At 37.0% G+C, this 19983-nt stretch overlaps 3 protein-coding genes across 3 annotated transcripts; all 3 read left to right on the top strand.

Annotated features, from left to right (window-relative positions):
• The first annotated feature begins 3000 nt into the window (after positions 1–3000).
• On the top strand, positions 3001–3984 carry LOC118242880 (trace amine-associated receptor 6-like). Its single transcript, XM_035535883.1, has one exon. The coding sequence runs from the start codon at positions 3001–3003 to the stop codon at positions 3982–3984; it is 984 nt and encodes a 327-aa protein (XP_035391776.1).
• A 6564-nt stretch (positions 3985–10548) lies between these two features.
• LOC118242870 (trace amine-associated receptor 6-like) lies at positions 10549–11553 on the top strand. Its single transcript, XM_035535809.1, has one exon. The coding sequence runs from the start codon at positions 10549–10551 to the stop codon at positions 11551–11553; it is 1005 nt and encodes a 334-aa protein (XP_035391702.1).
• A 6045-nt stretch (positions 11554–17598) lies between these two features.
• On the top strand, positions 17599–18618 carry LOC113568683 (trace amine-associated receptor 6-like). Its single transcript, XM_026996861.2, has one exon. The coding sequence runs from the start codon at positions 17599–17601 to the stop codon at positions 18616–18618; it is 1020 nt and encodes a 339-aa protein (XP_026852662.2).
• Positions 18619–19983: the final 1365 nt, after the last annotated feature.

The following is a 19983-nucleotide window of genomic DNA, read 5'->3' as shown; positions in this document are numbered from 1 at the left end:
CTGAACTTGCTTCATGAACAGTAATTGTTCTTTCTAAATGGTGAGCGCTAAGGAGACAGACACGTGCTGAGAAGAGCGAAATTTATTATGGGCAAGTCCAGAGTCAGTATCGTTGTAACAGTCCAGGGTCAAAGGAAGAAAGTAATGCAAACAAAGACACAAGACAGGGAAACCATGGAAACATGGATACTAGAGGGTGACCAATCGTGATAATACCCCGCCTCCAAAGCGCACAGCACCGTGGCGCACAAAAACAAGAACAACCAAAAACAAAAAAAGGAATAGGACAAGACACTGACATGAACAGAACAGGCAAGACAAGAAGCAGAAACAGGAGTAGACTTGGGGGGGGCAAAAACAGGAGCAGGAAGGACACAGGCAGACACAGGAACTGGGGCAGAAGAGACAGAAGACACAGAAAGCAGAGACACAATAGGAACACCACAAAAACAAGGAACAGACGCAGGAACTGGGGCAACAGATGTGGGAACAGACACAGGAACTGGGGCAACAGATGTGGGAACAGACACAGGAACTGGTGCAACAGATGTGGGAACAGACACAGGAACTGGGGCAACAGATGTGGGATCAGACACAGGAACTGAGGCAACAGATGTGGGAACAGACACAGGAACTGGGGCAACAGATGTGGGAACAGACACAGGAACTGGGGCAACAGATGTGGGAACAGACACAGGAACTGGGGCAACAGATGTGGGAACAGACACAGGAACTGGGGCAACAAGAGCAGACACAGCAGAAAAAAAAACAGGGATTGACGCGGTAACAGACACAAAAACCGTGGGAACAGGAGCAGATGCAACAGAACAAGACCCAGGAATGGACATGGAAGCTCGAACAGAACCCACAACAGAAACAGACTGAGGATGACAAAAGTCCAGGAGGGAGGACGAGGAGACACAACAAAAGACGACAAGCGATAAGTGATGACCATAGGCACAAAAGGAAGAGGAAAACAAAAACGCAACATAGACCAGTCCAGGTACAAAGGGACGGGAATAAGAACAGACACGGGCCCCGGAAGGGTCACACGGATGGGCACAGGGACAGAAACCAAGGGAGAAAGAGGAACTGGAATGGGCACAGAAACTGGCACAGGGACAGTCAATACAACGGGGGCAAAAACAAAACCAGGCAAAGGAGAAGGAGGAAACAATGGGGCAGCAGGAGCAGGTGTAGCCCTATGGGGAAAGGAATGTGTGTGAACAAGGGTAATCCACAGTCGTAAGGCAAACCAGAACAGACAGGCAAAGAGCGTAATCTAAATAACCAGAGAAACAGACACGATAAAAACAACATGATAACATTTCTATTCAGAAATGTACCACAAGATGACGAGACTTCCTAAAGACTACGTACAAACACAGGGTTTACAAAGACTAACGGGTACTAACAAGATACAGGTGAAGGCAATAACAGTCAAAGATACTAACAAGAGGGTGTAACAGAATAACACTCAAAAACACATTGTGTGCAAAATGTGATGACAGCCATCTATTTTTCAATCATTTTAAAGGACATCTTACAGAGTGTCTGAAAACAAGTTGTACTGGACTAAAACCTAGTGACACCTGAAATGTCTCTCTAACAGCAAAAAGTACCATTGGAATTGCTTTGGTCCAATCATGACCTGACTCAAAACAGTACTTATGAATCATTGACTTAAGTGTTTTGTGAAATTGCTCCAACACGCCATTGGGTGGGAGGAGTAATGGAATCTGGGCTTCCACTTGGGTCACAGACAGGTATATCGCCAATCTGACAATATGGCAGCAATTGCGGCTTTTCCGACACTCAACACCAAAAGGTAGTGACAGCTGGCCAATAGAGGGCGCTAGGGTGCCACTCACCCTGGAGGAAAATGTTTGTTAACATCATTTTTAAATTAGGTTTTCTGAATCATCAATAACTACATATTTTATGTATGAGACTGCACTATCAGCTCCTTACAAGTATGACTCTAGTGGTTTACTTGAGAATTGCACTTACACTTTCATACCCTTACAAGAGAATTTTAATGTGACATTCTTATTTTTTTTAGTACAAAGTGTATACAGTACATAATAACTCTTTTATCAAGTTCAAGTGGCAAGGAGGATTTGTATAAGGAGGAACTTGTTAACATATGTTCATGTGGTTTATGTGACAGATAAAGACAATACTGAGGTTGAAATATGGCTGTTGTAGTTTATTGTCTTGCTGATATATATATATTGGTTTTGTTATAATAACATCTGGATTAACATTAAACCTGGTTTCCCAGTGAGCTGTCATGCTGTAAATTATGTGAGTATGTCTTTATAATGCCTAGATGCACAGACATAATGTGAGCAGTATTCACTTGCTTCACTTGAAGTCAGTCTAAGTGGGAAAATTGTAGTGTATGATGCTGAATTGCCATAGTTTCTGTTCCATCATCTCTGATATTGACAAAAAACCTTGAAAATGAATAATTTTCCCTGAAGCCCTTTATAGAACCGCTATCATAAAGCACATGTGGCAGGGGAACAGAATGGATTAGCTCTGCCTCTTTCAGATTTGTCAAATTTAGTTTTTTCTTAAAGATCCAGCAGTCGCAGGACAGATGACCAGGTTTGTTACAATAATAAAACATTACATTACATTAAAACATTATCTATGCATTTATTTAATATTTAGTATGTGTTAAAGGCAAAGTATACTACAAAAAACACCTTCTGTAGAAAACCTGATAGATGTAAATTGTGCTTGAACACTGACTGTTAACTCTAACTGTTAACTCTAACTGTAAACACTTTCACTCCTCTACTGGTCACCCATGTAATGACATTGATGAATATTAAGTGAATGATGCTGGGTAAAAAGTGGCCGTTCATATGTTAGTAGGAGGATTCATACTTCAATATAAATGCACAATCTGCAAAGACAAATTCATCAGTTCAGTACTGCTGAACAGCATATTATGATCAGCTTCAACTGGCCTATCTGTAAATACTTAAGATGAATATCACAGAGTATCAGCAAAACATGACAGTTGAGTACTGCTTTCCTGACAACAACTCATCATGCAGAAAGGAGGTCCGAACAGGCCCTGGAAATATATTTTTGTTTAGTTTTCTGTCTTGTATATCTGTTTGCACTGTGTTTTTGAACTTGCTTGTGATCTTATCTATCTCTCACTTCAAGCAGCTCCATACCCCTACCAACCTACTCATCCTCTCTCTGGCTGTGGCCGATCTTCTCGTGGGACTTGTTTTCATGCCTGTGAATACAATGCAACTAAGAGACAGCTGCTGGTATCTTGGTAAAATGGCATGTACAATTGTTCTAATAATCAATTATATCTCAATGTCAGCATCTGTGTGTAATATGGTTTTCATTGCGGTTGATCGGTACATTGCAGTCAGTGATCCTCTGCTATATTCCACTAAAGTCACAGTTCATAAAATGTCTTTATTAATAATTCTAGGCTGGTCTTTTAGTCTCTTGTATATCCTCATCTTTTTGTACTTTAATGACCATCTCCTTCCATCACAGATCTTGAGCAGATGCCACGGAGAGTGCATTTTATTTATAAAATCTTCCTTAGTGACCACTGATCTTGTGATTTCATTTATATGCCCATGTTCAGTTATACTCATCTTGTATTCAATCATTTTTACTTTGGCAAGACGTCAAGCTAAAGCTGTGAGATCTATGTTGAATGCTACCTCAAACAGACACAGAGCCAAAGTTTCTAAGTCTTCTAATTCTAAAGCAGCAAAAACACTTGGCATCGTTGTTTGTGTTTATCTTGCTCTCTGGATACCTTTTAGTCTATGTTCTCTGTTTGCTGAAAACATGACATCTTTTTCACTGGTGTCAACTGTTCTTACCTGGCATATATCCATCAATTCCTCTGTCAATCCTCTAATATATGCTATATTTTATCCATGGTTTAGAGCAACAGCTAAGTACATTGTGACTTGTAGACTGTTTAAATGATCACCTTCAACATTCCATTAATTTTCAAAGCATATTTAAAAAACTTTATTCTCCTCAAATGACTGAATCTGCTTCATATGATATAAATTACAAAAACTGAAGAGATGAGTATGATGACTGGATGGGCTTCTGTAATTGTGTTTAAAATTTGTATTTTTTTCAAATCTTATTCTATTATAGTCATGCACATGAATTATATATATATATATATATATATATATATATATATATATATATATATATATATATATATTTATAAAAAGCAGATATCAGGAGCTAGGATATTTATACCTTTTGTCAAAGTTATCTTAAGAACATATATAAAACTGGTCCCACTATAAGAGAGTATACATGTTATATGTGTGCATGTATGCTGTTTGAAAAAGGTCTTTTAATTGCTGGATCCCATATTTTTATTAATCTGTCAGATAACAACTTGAACTCTAAGACATTGGTGTAAACTGCAGTTGGATGGTTGTATACATTAATTCTTCTATGAATCCTTTATCATTTTTTTATTAATGTTCTAGATTATCAGCTAAGTATATTGCTACTTGTAGAATTTTGTAGTCTTTATCTGTAAAATGAAATTTGTTTCCAGGGCATTTTAATTTCAGACTTATCCTGCCAGAGGTGGAACACTAAGACAACTTCATGTTATCTCTGTCCTTGCTCAAAAAAAATCTTTCACTTTTTATTATTTTTTTGTTTTATTATTTATTTTGCTTGTTTTGTTATTCATTTAGCGGGTTGTTGGTGTGTCTTGTAAAGAACACGAATTTGCCTGCATCACAATACAATCCCAATATCATTGGAAAATTCTATTTATGGTCTTTTTTTTTTTTAGAAATTGGTAGTCTGTTTTGAATCTTGTGATTTACCTTCTAAACAAAAGATTCTTGTGACATTTTGGCTCTTTTGAAGCCAGTGTTAGATATTGATTCCATGTTGTTTTTAATTATAATACTGTTCACACTTTGCAGTAAAATTATAATCAGATGTGAAGGGCAAAGTGTAGAGTATTCAAACTTGTTCTTCCTGAGGTCTCCGTGTCAGTGTTATGAGAAGTTGGCCCCCCTTGACAAAAACCTTTCAATACACAAAATACTGCAGCATATGTATAAAGAAAATCAGGTCAAATCATACCATTTTTCCTCAGTACACCCACACACACACAAAAACACACACACACACACACACACACACACACACACACACACACACATCAATCAAAACGTGTGCGCGCACACACACACACACACACACACACACACACACACACACACACACACCCACACACACATCAATCAAAACGTGCGCGCGCACACATACACACACACACACACACACACACACACACACACACACACACACACATCAATCAAAACGTGCGTGCACACACACACACATACACACACAATGTTTTTCATTTTGGTGTGAAGGATGTGGCTGCTTTTTTTGTTCTCCACATCTAGTTTTGATGTGTTCTTTGGCTTCAGAACAACCAGTGCAGAGGATCCAACTTTGTATACATATAATGAACCACATGGCAAAAGGCCTCTGATTGCATGTTTTGTAAAGGCTGGATAATCTTGCTGAATGTTCAACCAGAACTCAGCCACTGGTTGCCTGTTGAACTGATGAATCTTTTTCTTGTTTATTGTCTAAATGTTGCTTTAGTTTTGCTGCTTTCAAGCTGTCATTAGCACAGATTATACACTGCGGCTTTACTTCCCCAAATAATTAGATGTAAGTGAACCCATATTTTAAATAATATTCATCATATTGTCTCTTTTTCATATGTGTTGTCTTTTTCGAATTTTATTGATTTTCTGGAACTTAAGTGGTTCATTTTGGAAATTTTGACACATTGCCAGTTGACAACATGACACTAAATCAACATGCGACACTTATTTTGACGAAAAATGAAATAAACCTATGAAAATATATAGATAAAGAACTAAATATCACATGGTTGGTTAACCAATACAATGAACTTATGCTGTCAGCTTATCTATGTGACACTGAGTGAGGTGAAGAACGATGCAACCGTATTGATGATCGACATTTATTTTGGACAAAAATTCATGATTGACAGCAATTACACATACCAAAGTCGAATCGACAGTGGATCCAGAGGTATAGCGTCACCATCTTTGGAACAGGGCACGCCGACACCCTCCTGGGAGCAACGTGTGGCAACATCCTCTTAGGTGCAGGTCTAATTGGTGCCAGAAGCAGGAAATCAGATAAAAGGAAGCAAAGGCCCCACAAAAAAGGGCTGCTGGGTCCACGTTCAGTGGGGCAGAGGCAGCCAGGTAGGAATACTGGAACTCTGTCTAGAGTTAAATACAGCAGTTCCATGTGGAATTGTTTACATTTTCAAGCCTTGTGCTTGAGGTAGGGGAGGTGGCCTTGTGTTGATTTATTGTGAGAGTATAAAATTAATGCCACTTTCTTTACTTAGCCAGTCTGCCTTCAAACTTCTGGCTGTTAAACTCTTTGTCTTTATATGATACAATGTCTTCCAATGTTATTTTAATGTGATATTTTAATGTTCATTTTGGTAAAACTGACAATGATTACTAAAGATTTTAAAACAATGTTTTGATCTACCATAAAACTATTATTGCCAAGTGATTGTATGCTAAATCAAAGGTGCACAGTACGATGTTATCGCACAATATTTGATATGTTAATCCTGAGGATCTCAACAGTTTAATTATTCCAAACTCTGTTCCTATCCCTATTGCTTCACTTTCAGGTTTAGTAGACTATTACAATAATAGTTTATCTTCTGTGCATGATATCCTAGCCCCTGCAAAAAAAAAAAAAAAAACACGTTGTTTTATTTGTCCATGGTGCTCCTTGGTACCTGAATTACATCGAGGCATTAGAGGGTATACACCAAGCCCAGATTTTCTATTCATAAACAAAAGTATTTTGATCATATCCTTTACTACAAAATATTCTTTCTGTGCAAAAACATCTTATTATGCACACATTATTAGCATTAATGGTGAATGGAATACTAAGACACTTTTCTATACAGTGAAAAGTTTACTCAAACCATCTGAAATAAATATCAATACTAACCTCTCTAATGAACAATATTCTGCTTTTTTGAAGTTTCTCAACTCCAAAATTAGCACAATTCCTGTGCATTTGGCTCTTGATGCAAGGGTGAGCAGTAAGGAGGCAGACACATGTGCAAAGAAGAGCGAACTTTATTAGGGGATTAGGGGCAAATCCAGATTCAGAGTCATCAGAGCAGTCCAGGGTCATTGAGTCAATACGTAGCATAAAGGGATACATCATGAACAAAAAAAAAATACACGGAGGCAAACACAGGAAGCAGGCTATAACAAAGAAGCTAGGGAAAAACACAGGGAGGTAAGGAAAAACAAATGGCTAGAATCACAAAACAGGCTAACAAACACGGGCTTTGAAATACAGACGAGCTTTCAAAAACTTTCAAACAAACAACCAAACATTCAAACAGCCAAACCATGAACAGCCAAGAAAACGGGAACAAGACAGGGTTTAATACATTAACTTAACAAGACTAGGAAGGAGGAACAGATGAATGTAATGATGGGTGCGGAAAACCAAATGAGGGGTAGAGAAAAGAAAACTAAGGAATGGAAACAAAAACACACAAGACAAGGAAACCATGGAACATGTAAGATGGGAGGGACTAACTGTGACACTTGATAATATTTCACAGACAGATTTATCACCAGTAAGCACTATCAAATTTTCCCCAGCCACTGATTAATGTGACTTCTGTCTTCTAACTGAAAATAGAAATTTTTAATTTATAACTAAATCCAATATCTTTGTATGTCATATAGATTGTATTACTACAACGGTAGTTAAAACATGTTTGCCTTCAATTATTTATTTGATAATAATCAGTAATTAAAGTTCTCATAAAGATCATTAGTATAGATCATTAGTACTTTTCACTTAAAGTTGCTATAATCAGACCAATTCTGAAATTAGAATTTTAAATCCCAAACATAGTACAGAAATGGCTATGGTTAAGCTCACCACTGATCTTCTCTGTGCAGCTGATTCAGGTGTGCTTTCTATTTTAATTTTTACTTGTGCTCAGTGTAGCCTTTGATACAATATCATATCAGCTTCTTATGGAGCAGTTGGCTAGTATTGGACTCTGTGGCACTGAACATCAGTGGTTTGCTTCCTATCTTGCAGACAGGACACAGTTGGTACAGATTCAGAATTAATGGTCAGAAATCTCTATGGTTCATTGTGCTGTTACACAGGGTTCAGTGTTAGGCTCACTATTATTCATCATTTACCTTCTGCCTCTTGGCAATAATTTTCAGCATCTATGATGATCGGTTTCATTGTTATGCTGATGATATGCAGCTGTGTGTGTCCAATATGCCAACTTCTACTCTCTCTTTCAATACTCACACATCTTATTTCCATGATACACATATATGGATAAAAAGCAATTATTTCAAATTTGATAGGAGTAAAACTGAGCTGTTTCCTATGGGATTTAAATCTACACTTAAAAAAAATTATATTTGTACATTCCCTATGGCTGGAGCTATTATAACTGTCTTCGTAAAGGTTTACAGCCTTGGTGTTATTTTGGACAGTACGCTCTGTTTTTCTAGGCATAAATTGTGTCTTCTTGATTGTGTTTTTTTTATTTATGAAATATTTCCAGACTACGACCTGTTTTAACACAACACATTACTGAAGTGTTAGTCAAAATAATCCTAGTAGGCATTTCTGCAGCACGAATCCATGGACATTACATGGTCTAAATCGGCTGACCATGTTACACCTTTGCTAATTCAATTTTATTGGCTCTCTGTAATCACAATGGCTTAATGTAAACATTTTATTACTAACAATTAAAACTTCATAATATTTCCCTTGTCTATCTTTCTTTCTCACATTCGCATAATGGCAAACAACAAGTATGCTTGTAGTGTTTCTCTTCAGAATTGCACTTTCCTACCATTACAAGAATATGTTAATGACATTCTTATTTTATTTAGTATCGAAGTGTATATACATAATAATTGGAGAATTTTAATGTGACTTTTTTTTTCTTTAGTACCAAAGTGTACACAGTACATAATAACTGTTATGAACACCAGGAATCATGTTCAACCCCACACTGCCATGCCTACCTCTTCCCACACATTCCTCTAATCTGGTTCACCTGAATGCTAGCACACACCTGATCATTGTTTCTCCTCATCACTCCTCCCTTACTTAAGCTCCCCTCCTTCACACTCACGTCGTGAAGTATTGCCAACCTTATGTTGCGTAACAAGCGGTTCAGTTACGGTTTTGTCTTCCTGGTTTTCGACTCCTGCCTGTGTTTCAGAGCTTGTCTTCTTTCTGACCCCTGGACTCTGTCCTATGTTATCGACCTTGAAACAACCTAACTACCTGCCTGACCCCATTGATCTGTTTGATCTAAATAATAAAACCTCCTGCGATTGGATCCTCTTCCTTGTTTGTGTGTGCAATCATTACAATAACTCTGTTATCAAGTTTCAAGTATCAAGTTTCTTTTGTTGGTTGCTCGATTTCCTCATCAATCTCCCATCTTATAGATGCTATATACACCCATGTAGGAGGGATGGTTTCCTGAGTGTTGTGATCCTCCTCAGTGTACCCTAGGTGAAAGTGGGACAGGGCATCTGCTTTTGTATTGTGGGAACCTGGGCAATACAGGATCTTGAATTGAAATTGTGAGAAGAATAATGAATAACAGGCTTGTCGAGGGTTTATTGTTTAGCAGAATGCATATACTCCAAATATAATAGTAGGTAATAAATGTGAAGGGCTAGTTGTCCCCTTCCAACCAGTGCCTCCATTCTGCCAAAGCCAATTTTATGGCTAATAGCTCACATTTTCCTATCTCATAGTTCTGCATGGCCGGGGCCAGTTTACGGAAAAAGTACGCTAAAAATGGTCTGTTGGAATTGTCCTTCCTTTGTGACAAAATGGCTCCTACTCCTATGTTGGAGGTTTCTACTTCTACCACAAATGGGATGGAAAGATCAGGTTGTTTAAGAAGACGAGCAGTGGTGAAAGCCCCTTTTAATCATTTGAATTGATTGAATGCTTGATCTGCCTCTTGGTTCCAGCGTATCTTTGTCACAGCTCCTTTGAGGAGGGCAGTAAGAGGAGCTGCTATACTACTAAAGTTACTTTTACGATCCAAATAAAAGTTCACAAAGCTGAGAAAACTGGAGCTTATTTATTTAATAAGTAGTATGTGTTAAAAGCAAAGGAATACCTCAAAAACACATTGTGTGCAAAATGTGAGAGATTTAGCTGTTAACACTAACTGGAAACACGTTCACTCCTCTACTGGTCACCCCTGTAATGACATTGTTGAATATTAAGTGAATGATGCTGTGTAAAAAGTGGCCATTCATATGTTAGTAGGAGGATTCATACTTCAATATAAATACACAATCTGCAAAGACAAATTCATCAGTCCAGTACTGCTGAACAGCATATTATAAACAGCTCCAACTTGCATATCTGTAAATACTTAAGATGAATATCACAGAGGATCAACAAAACATGACAGTTGAGTACTGCTTTCCTGACAACAACTCATCATGCAGAAAGGAGGTCCGAACAGGCCCTGGAAATATAATTTTGTTTATTTTTCTGTCTTGTATCATTATATGCAATGTATTTTTGAACTTGCTTGTGATCTTGTCCATCTCTCACTTCAAGCAGCTCCACACTCCAACTAACCTACTCATCCTCTCTCTGGCTGTGGCTGATCTTCTCATGGGACTTGTTTTCATGCCTGTAAATACAATGCAACTAAGAGACAGCTGTTGGTATCTTGGTAAAATGGCATGTATCATTTTTCTAGTAATCAATTGTATCTCAGCTTCAGCATCTGTGTGTAATATGGTTTTAATTGCAGTTGATAGGTACATTGCAGTCAGTGACCCTCTGCTATATTCCACTAAAGTCACAGTTTCTAAAATGTCTTTATGCATAATTCTAGGCTGGTCTTTTTCTCTTTTGTATGTCCTTGTCTATTTGTACTTTAATGACCATCTCCTTCCATCTCAGATCTTGAGCAGATGTCACGGAGAGTGCATTTTAATCGTAAAATCTTCCTTGGTGATCATTGATCTTGTGATTTCGTTTATATGTCCATGTTCAGTTATACTCATCTTGTATTCAATCATTTTTACTTTAGCAAGGCGTCAAGCTAAAGCTGTGAGATCCGTGTTGAATGCTACCTCAAACAGACACAGAGCCAAAGTTTCTAAGTCTTCTAATTCTAAAGCAGCAAAAACACTGGGCATTGTTGTTTGTGTTTATCTTGCTCTCTGGATACCTTTTAGTCTATGTTCTCTGTTTGTTGAAAACATGACATCTTTGTCAGTGGTGTGGACTGTTCTTACCTGGCTTATATCCATCAATTCCTCTGTCAATCCTCTAATATATGCTATATTTTATCCATGGTTTAGATCATCAGCTAAGTACATTGTGACTTGCAGACTCTTTAAATTATCACCTTCAACATTCCATTAATTTTCAAAGCATATTTAATTTCAAACTTTATTCTCCTCAAAAGACTGAATCTGCTTCATATGATATAAATTACAAAAGATGAAGAGATGAGTATGATGATTGCATGGGCTTCTGTAATTGTGTATTAAATTTGTATATTTTTAAAATCTTATTCTATTATAGTCATGCACATGAATTATATATATATAAAGGAGATATCAGGAGCTAGTATATTTATACCTTTTGTCAAAGTTATCTTACGCAAATATATAAAACTGGTCCCACTATAAGACAGTATAGATGTTATATGTATGCTAAGTTTGAAAAAGGTCTTTTAATTGCTGGATCCCATATTTTTATTAATCTGTCAGATAACAACTTGACCTCTAAGACATTGGTGTAGACTGCATTTGGATGGTTGTATACATTAATTCTTCTATGAATCCTTTATCATTTTTTATATTAATGTTCTAGATTATCAGATAAGTATATTGCTACTTGTAGAATTATTTTTTATTATTTTTTGTTTTATTATTTATTTTGCTTGTTTTGTTATTCATTTAGCGGGTTGTTTGTGTGTCTTGGAAAGAACACGAATTTGCCTGTATCACAATACAATCCCAATGTCATTGGAAAATTCTATTTATGGTCTTTTTGTTTAGAAATTGGTAGTCTGTTTTGAAACTTGTGATTTACCTTCTAAACAAAAGATTCTTGTGACATTTTGGCTCTTTTGAAGCCAGTGTTAGATGTTGATTCCATGTTGTTTTTAATTATAATACTGTTCACACTTTGCATTAAAGTTATAATCAGATTTGAAGGGCAAAGTGTAGAGTATTCAAACTTGTTCTTCCTGAGGTCTCCTTGTCAGTGTTTTGAGAAGTTGGTGCCCCTTGACTAAAACCTTTCAATACACAAAATACTGCAGCATATGTATAAAGAAAATCAAGTCAAATCAACCCATTTTTCCTCAGTACACACACACACACACACACACACACACACACACACACACATCAATCAAAACGTGTGCGCGCACACACACACACACACACACACACACATCAGTGAAAATGCACACACACACACACATCAATCAAAACGTGCACGCACACACACACACATACACACACAATGTTTTTCATTTTGGTGTGAAGGATGTGGCTGCTTTTTAAACACAATCTGCTGATATCAGGTTTAATATTTCAAACAGCCAGTCTTAAGTTGTTCTCCACCTCTAGTTTTGATGTGTTCTGTGGATTCAGAACAACCAGTGCAGAGGATCCAACTTTGTATACATATAATGAACCACATGGCAAAGGCTTCTGATTGCATGTTTTGTAAAGGCTGGATAATCTTGCTGAATATTCAACCAGAACTCAGCCACTGGTTGTCTGTTGAACTGGAGAATCTACTTCCCCAAATAATTTGATGTAAGTGAACCCATATTTTAAATAATATTCATCATATTGTCTCTTTTTACATATGTCACCTTTTTCTAATTTTATTGATTTTCTGGAACTTAAGTGGTTCATTTTGGAAATTATGACACATTTCCAGTTGACAACATGGCACTAAATCAACATGCGACACTTATTTTGATGAAAAATGAAATAAACCTATGAAAATATATAGATAAAGAACTAAATATCACATGGTTGTTTAACCAATACAATGAACTTATGCTGTCAGCTTATCTATGTGACACTGAATGAGGTGAAGAACGATGCAAGCGTAGTGATGATCGACATTTATTTTGGACAAAAATTCATGATTGACAGCAATTACACATACCAAAGTCGAGTGGACAGTGGATCCAGAGGTATAGCTTCACCATCTTTGGAACAGGGCATGCCGACACCATTCTGGGAGCAACATGTGGCCACATCCTCTTAGGTGCAGGTCTAATTGGTGCCAGAAGCAGGGAATCAGATAAAAGGAAGCAAAGCCCCCCCCAAAAAAGGGCTGCTGGGTCCACGTTCAGTGGGGCAGAGGCAGCCAGGTTGGAATACTGGAATAAATGTCTAGTTGGAATTGTACATTTGCTTTGGTTTTAAAATGTATGAGGGATGTGCTCTCGACTCCATTAGCTAAATCAGCTATGAGTATGCACCCAGGTTATCATAAGTTTGCCCTTTACAACAACCGTTCCAACACTAACAAAGCTTATCTGATTAATGTAGTCTGGATTAGTCGTGTCCTATGGAAACCTGGCACGCACAGAATGACTGTCTAGAGTTAAATACAGCAGTTCCACCTGGAATTGTTTACATTTTCAAGCCTTGTGCTTGAGGTAGGGGAGGTGGCCTTGTGTTGATTTATTGTGAGAGTATAAAATTAATGCCACTCTCTTTACTTAGCCAGTCTGTCTTCAAACTTCTGGCTGTTAAACTCTTTGTATTTATATGATACAATGTCTTCCAATGTTATTTTAATGCGATATTTTAATGTTCATTTTGGTAAAACTGACAATGATTACTAAAGATTTTAAAACAATGTTTTGATCTACCATAAAACTATTATTGCCAAATGATTGTATGCTAAATCAAAGGTGCACAGTACGATGTTATCACACAATATTTGATATGTTAATCCTGAGGATCTCAACAGTTTAATTATTCCAAACTCTGTTCCTATCCCTATTGCTTCACTTTCAGGTTTAGTAGACTATTACAATAATAGTTTATCTTCTGCGCATGATATCCTAGCCCCTGCAAAAAAAAACCAAAAAACCTCCAGGTTCTTTTATTTGTCCATGGTGCTCCTTGGTACCTGAATTACATCGAGGCATTAGAGGGTATACACCAAGCCCAGATTTTCTATTCATAAACAAATGTATTTTGAACATATCCTTTACTACAAAATATTCTTTCTGTGCAAAAACATCTTATTATGCACACATTATTAGCATTAATGGTGAATGGAATACTAAGACACTTTTCTATACAGTGAAACGTTTACTCAAACCATCTGAAATAAATATCAATACAAACCTCTATAATGAACAATATTCTGCTTTTTTGAAGTTTCTCAACTCCAAAATTAACACAATTCCTGTGCAGTTGGCTCTTGATGCAATGGTGAGCAGTAAGGAGGCAGACACATGTGCAAAGAAGAGCGAACTTTATTAGGGGATTAGGGGCAAATCCAGATTCAGAGTCATCAGAGCAGTCCAGGGTCATTGAGTCAATACGTAGCATAAAGGGATACATCATGAACAAAAAAAAAATACACGGAGGCAAACACAGGAAGCAGTCTATAACAAAGAAGCTAGGGAAAAACACAGGGAGGTAAGGAAAAACAAATGGCTAGAATCACAAAACAGGCTAACAAACAAGGGCTTTGAAATACAGACGAGCTTTCAGCTGATTCAGGTGTGCTTTCTATTTTAATCTTTACGTGTGCTCAGTGTAGCCTTTGATACAATATCATATCAGCTTCTTATGGAGCAGTTGGCTAGTATTGGACTCTGTGGCACTGTACATCAGTGGTTTCCTTCCTATCTTGCAGACAGGACACAGTTTGTACACATTCAGAATTATTGGTCAGAAATCTCTACGGTTCATTGTGGTGTTACACAGGGTTCAGTGTTAGGCTCACTATTATTCATCATTTACCTTCTTCCTCTTGGCAATATTTTTCAGCATCTATGACGATCGGTTTCATTGCTAAGCTGATGATATGCAGTTGTGTGTGTCCAATATGCCAACTTCTACTCTCTCTTTCAATACTCACACATCTTATTTCCATGATACACATATATGGATAACAAGCAATTATTTCAAATTCGATAGGAGTAAAACTGAGCTGTTTCCTATGGGATCTAAATGTACACTTAAAAAAAATTATATTTGTACATTCCCTATGGCTGGAGCTATTATAACTGTCTTCGTAAAGGTTTACAGCCTTGGTGTTATTTTGGACAGTACGCTTTGTTTTTCTAGTCATAAATTGTGTCTCCTTGATTGTGTTTTTTTTATTTATGAAATATTTCCAGACTACAACCTGTTTTAACACAACACTTTACTGAAGTCTTAGTCAAAATATTCCTAGTAGGCATTTCTGCAGCACGAATCCATGGACATTACATGGTCTAAATCGGCTGACCATGTTACACCTTTGCTAATTCAATTTCATTTGCTCTCTAAACATTTTATTACTAACAATTAAAACTTCATAATCTTTCCCTTGTCTATCTTTCTTTTTCACATTCGCATAATGGCAAACAACAAGTATGCTTCTAGTGTTTCTCTTCAGAATTGCACTTTTCTACCATTACAAGAATATTTTAATGACATTCTTATTTTATTTAGTATCGAAGTGTATATACATAATAATGGGAGAATTTTAATGTGACTTTTTTTTCTTTAGTACCAAAGTGTATACAGTACATAATAACTGTTATGAACGCCAGGAATCATGCTCAACCCCACACTGCCATGCCTACCTCTTCCCACACATGCCTCTAATCTGGTTCACCTGAATGCTAGCACACACCTGATCATTGTTTCTCCTCATCACTCCTCCCTTACTTAAGCTCCCCTCCTTCACACTCACGTCGTGAAGTATTGCCAACCTTATGTTGCGTAACAAGCGGTTCAGTTACGGTTTTGTCTTCCTGGTTTTCGACTCCTGCCTATGTTTCAGAGCTTGTCTTCTTTCTGACCCCTGGACACCCCCTGGACTCTGTCCTATGTTATCGACCTTGAAACAAGCTAACTACCTGCCTGACCCCACTGATCTGTTTGATCTAAATAATAAAACCTCTTGCGATCGGATCCTCTTCCTTGTTTGTGTGTGCAATCATTACAATAACTCTGTTATCAAGTGCAAGTGGAGTGATAATTTTGTATTAGGTGGAACTTGTTAACCTAGTGTATATTCATGGGGTTTGTGACAGATAAAAAGAATTCTGAGGTTGAGAAATGACTGTGGTAGTTTAATAGATTGCTGGTATAGATTGGTTTTGTTCTAATAACATCTAGTTTGGTTAGGTTTCCCAGCCAGGTAGCTGACTTGCTATAAATTGAGCTTTTCTATTGTCTACATGCACAGATATATTGTGATCAGTATTCACTTGCTTCACTTGGGGACTTGTCATTAGTGTGATCAGAAGCAGATGATAGACAACAAAATGATTCAGAGGATGATTACATGTTGGAATTATCTTGACTATGCAAAAGATACCACACAAGCACAGAGAGTGAAGGATGCCACTCACTCTAATTGGGAAATTGAACTGTTGAAACATGACTGACTACAACCTCCATTTTTTGTACAGACTATTGTCCAGTGATGGTTGGTGCTCTGCACTGGTCTTAACCTCCTTCCCTTTCCCTGCACCCAGTGCAGTCCTCCAGGGGGCTGTAGTTTCTGACAGAGAGTACACTGTGTGCAAAGTGGCTGCTGCTTCTCATCAGGTGTGTGTGTGTGTAAAGAGGAAAAAAAAGCAATATTTGTAAAGCGACCTTGAGTTTGAGAGAGGTACGAAATGAATGCAACTAATAATAATGATAATATTGTAAGCATCTTCATGTCCTTTGTGTGAAAAGCAATATGTAAATAATATGTATATGTAAGATGTAAATAATAATATGTATTATTACAATGTATTATTATTATTATTATTCCCCAAAATAAAAGTCTAGATTAGTGCTCCCACTTTCAGCTTCATCAAATTAAATTTTTTTTTCAAAATCCAGCAGTCGTAGAACAAATGACCAGGTTCGTTACAATAAGAGCATTATATGTATGCATTTATTTAATATTTAGTAGTATGCTAAAGGCAAAGGAATACCTAAAAAAAACCTTGTGTACAAAATGTGATGGATGTGAAATGTTTGAACTCTAACTATAAACATTTCCACTCCGCTACTGGTCACCCCTGTAATGACATTGTTGAATATTAAGTGAATGATGCTGTGTAAAAAGTGGCCATTCATATGTTAGTAGGAGGATTCATACTTCAATATAAATACACAATCTGCAAAGTCAAATTCAGCAGATCAGCACTGTTGAACAGCATATTATGAACATCTCCAACTGGCATATCTATAAATTCTCAAGATGAATATCACAGAGTATCAGCAAAACTTGACAGTTGAGTACTGCTTTCCTGACAACAACTCATCATGCAGAAAGGAGGTCCGAACAGGCCCTGGAAATATATTTTTGTTTAGTTTTCTGTCTTGTATATCTGTTTGCACTGTGTTTTTGAACTTGCTTGTGATCTTATCTATCTCTCACTTCAAGCAGCTCCATACCCCTACCAACCTACTCATCCTCTCTCTGGCTGTGGCCGATCTTCTCGTGGGACTTGTTTTCATGCCTGTGAATACAATGCAACTAAGAGACAGCTGTTGGTATCTTGGTAAAATGGCATGTACAATTGTTCTAATAATCAATTTTATCTCAATGTCAGCATCTCTGTGCAATATGGTTTTCATTGCAGTTGATCGGTACATTGCAGTCAGTGATCCTCTGCTATATTCCACTAAAGTCACAGTTCGTAAAATGTCTTTATTCATAATTCTAGGCTGGTCTTGTTCTCTCTTGTATATCCTCATCTATTTGTACTTTAATGACCATCTGCTTCCATCACAGATCTTGAGCAGATGCCACGGAGAGTGCATTTTATTTATAAAATCTTCCTTAGTGACCACTGATCTTGTGATTTCATTTATATGCCCATGTTCTGTTATACTTATCTTGTATTCAATCATTTTTACTTTGGTACGACGTCAAGCTAAAGCTGTGAGATCTATGTTGAATGCTACCTCAAACAGACACAGAGCCAAAGTTTCTAAGTCTTCTAATTCTAAAGCAGCAAAAACACTGGGCATTGTTGTTTGTGTTTATCTTGCTCTCTGGATACCTTTTTATTTATGTTCTCTGACAGTTGAAAACATAACATCTTTCTCACTCTTGTGGACTGTTCTTACCTGGCTTATATTAATCAATTCTTCTGTCAATCCCATAATATATGCTATATTTTATCCATGGTTTAGAGCCTCAGCTCAATACTTTGTCACCTGTAGACTGTTTAATTTTTCATCAACAGTCATTTTGTTTCTAGAGCATATTTAATTTCAAACTTTATTCTCCTCAAAAGACTGAGACTGCATCACATTAACTATGTGCCTGAGAACATTTCTAAACTCAAGTAGGATTCAGCTGGCAAAGTAAACCAGAAAAAAAGAAATAGCAAAAAACTGTGAACTTGTGTATAAATAAAATTAATTAATTGTTTTTCCAAACTTGCAAAACCAATTTTATACAATTAAACTTTTGATATTTATGTTTTCAAAGTTAAAAAAAAAAAACCTGAAGAGATGAGTAGGATGAATTGACAGGTTTCAGTAAGTGTGTATTATCTCTTTTTATCTTAGTATATCAAAATTATGTACATGAATTAATGTATCTAAAGCAAATATCAGCAGATAGAAGGAGCTAGATATTTATAATTTTTGTCTAACCTATTCACGTATAACCTAAAAAACAAGTCCTGCTATAAGACTGTATACACACTGTTATATGTATGCATTCAAGCCAAGTTTGTAAAAGGTCTTTTACTTGCTGGATCACATTTTTTTTCTGTCAGATCAGAACTTGAACACTAAGTAATTGGTATGGCTGTCATTTAGATAGATAATATACATTAATTCCTCTCAAAATCCCTTAACATGCTTTATTTTATAAATGTTTTATCAAAGTATATTGTTACTGTAGAATTTAGGAGTCCTTATCTTTAAAATTGAATTTGTTTCCAGCACAGTTTTAATTTCAGACTTAACCTGACACCTGAAAAGCTGAGACCACTCCATGATACCTCTATCTTTCCTCTATAAAATCTCTTATTGTGACGAGGCAGAAAAAGTCAGATGCTAGAGGCAGATAAGAGGTTTGGGTTTTATTAGAATCCAGATCAGTAGTCGGTGAACATGCAATAGTCAGAGCCAGAAAGATGAAGCCAGGGATAATCACAGTCATGGAGATAAACAGTCCAGGACATAAACCAGAAGGCAAACAAAAACAGAACGGAAATCCCATCAAGAGAGCCATACATGATCCCCAGGCTGGTATACTGATGTCTCTCCTCTGTGTCAATCTGTCCTTGGATGGAGGATGATATCCTGACATCAAACTTATTGCTACCCCAATATGTTTAAAAAAGGTTGACCAGACTCGTGAAGTGAACTGAGGTCCTCGATCAGACAGGATGTCTTCAGGGATGCCAAAAAAGTAGAACACCTGATTGATAAGTGCCTCTGCGGTTTGAAAGGTGGTAGGTCCAGGGAAGGCAATGAAACTCACCCCATGTGAAAAGCAATCTGCTACAGTCAGAATTTTAATATTTTCATTAGAGCAGGGTAGGTCAGTAATAAAATCCCCAGCTAGGTGTGACCAAGGCCTTTCAGGTATGGGTAGCAGCATAAGTTTACCTGCAGTTAG

This window comes from Electrophorus electricus, chromosome 17 (genome assembly GCF_013358815.1).
Source record: "Electrophorus electricus isolate fEleEle1 chromosome 17, fEleEle1.pri, whole genome shotgun sequence".
NCBI lineage: Eukaryota > Metazoa > Chordata > Actinopteri > Gymnotiformes > Gymnotidae > Electrophorus > Electrophorus electricus.
Note: the sequence above shows the minus strand (reverse complement) of the source record. Positions and strands in the feature narration are given on the sequence as shown.

Coding starts and splice junctions, on each gene's coding strand:
- LOC113568683 (XM_026996861.2), top strand. CDS start 17,599: ATGAATATCACAGAGTATCAGCAAAACTTGACAGTTGAGTACTGCTTT.
- LOC118242870 (XM_035535809.1), top strand. CDS start 10,549: ATGAATATCACAGAGGATCAACAAAACATGACAGTTGAGTACTGCTTT.
- LOC118242880 (XM_035535883.1), top strand. CDS start 3,001: ATGAATATCACAGAGTATCAGCAAAACATGACAGTTGAGTACTGCTTT.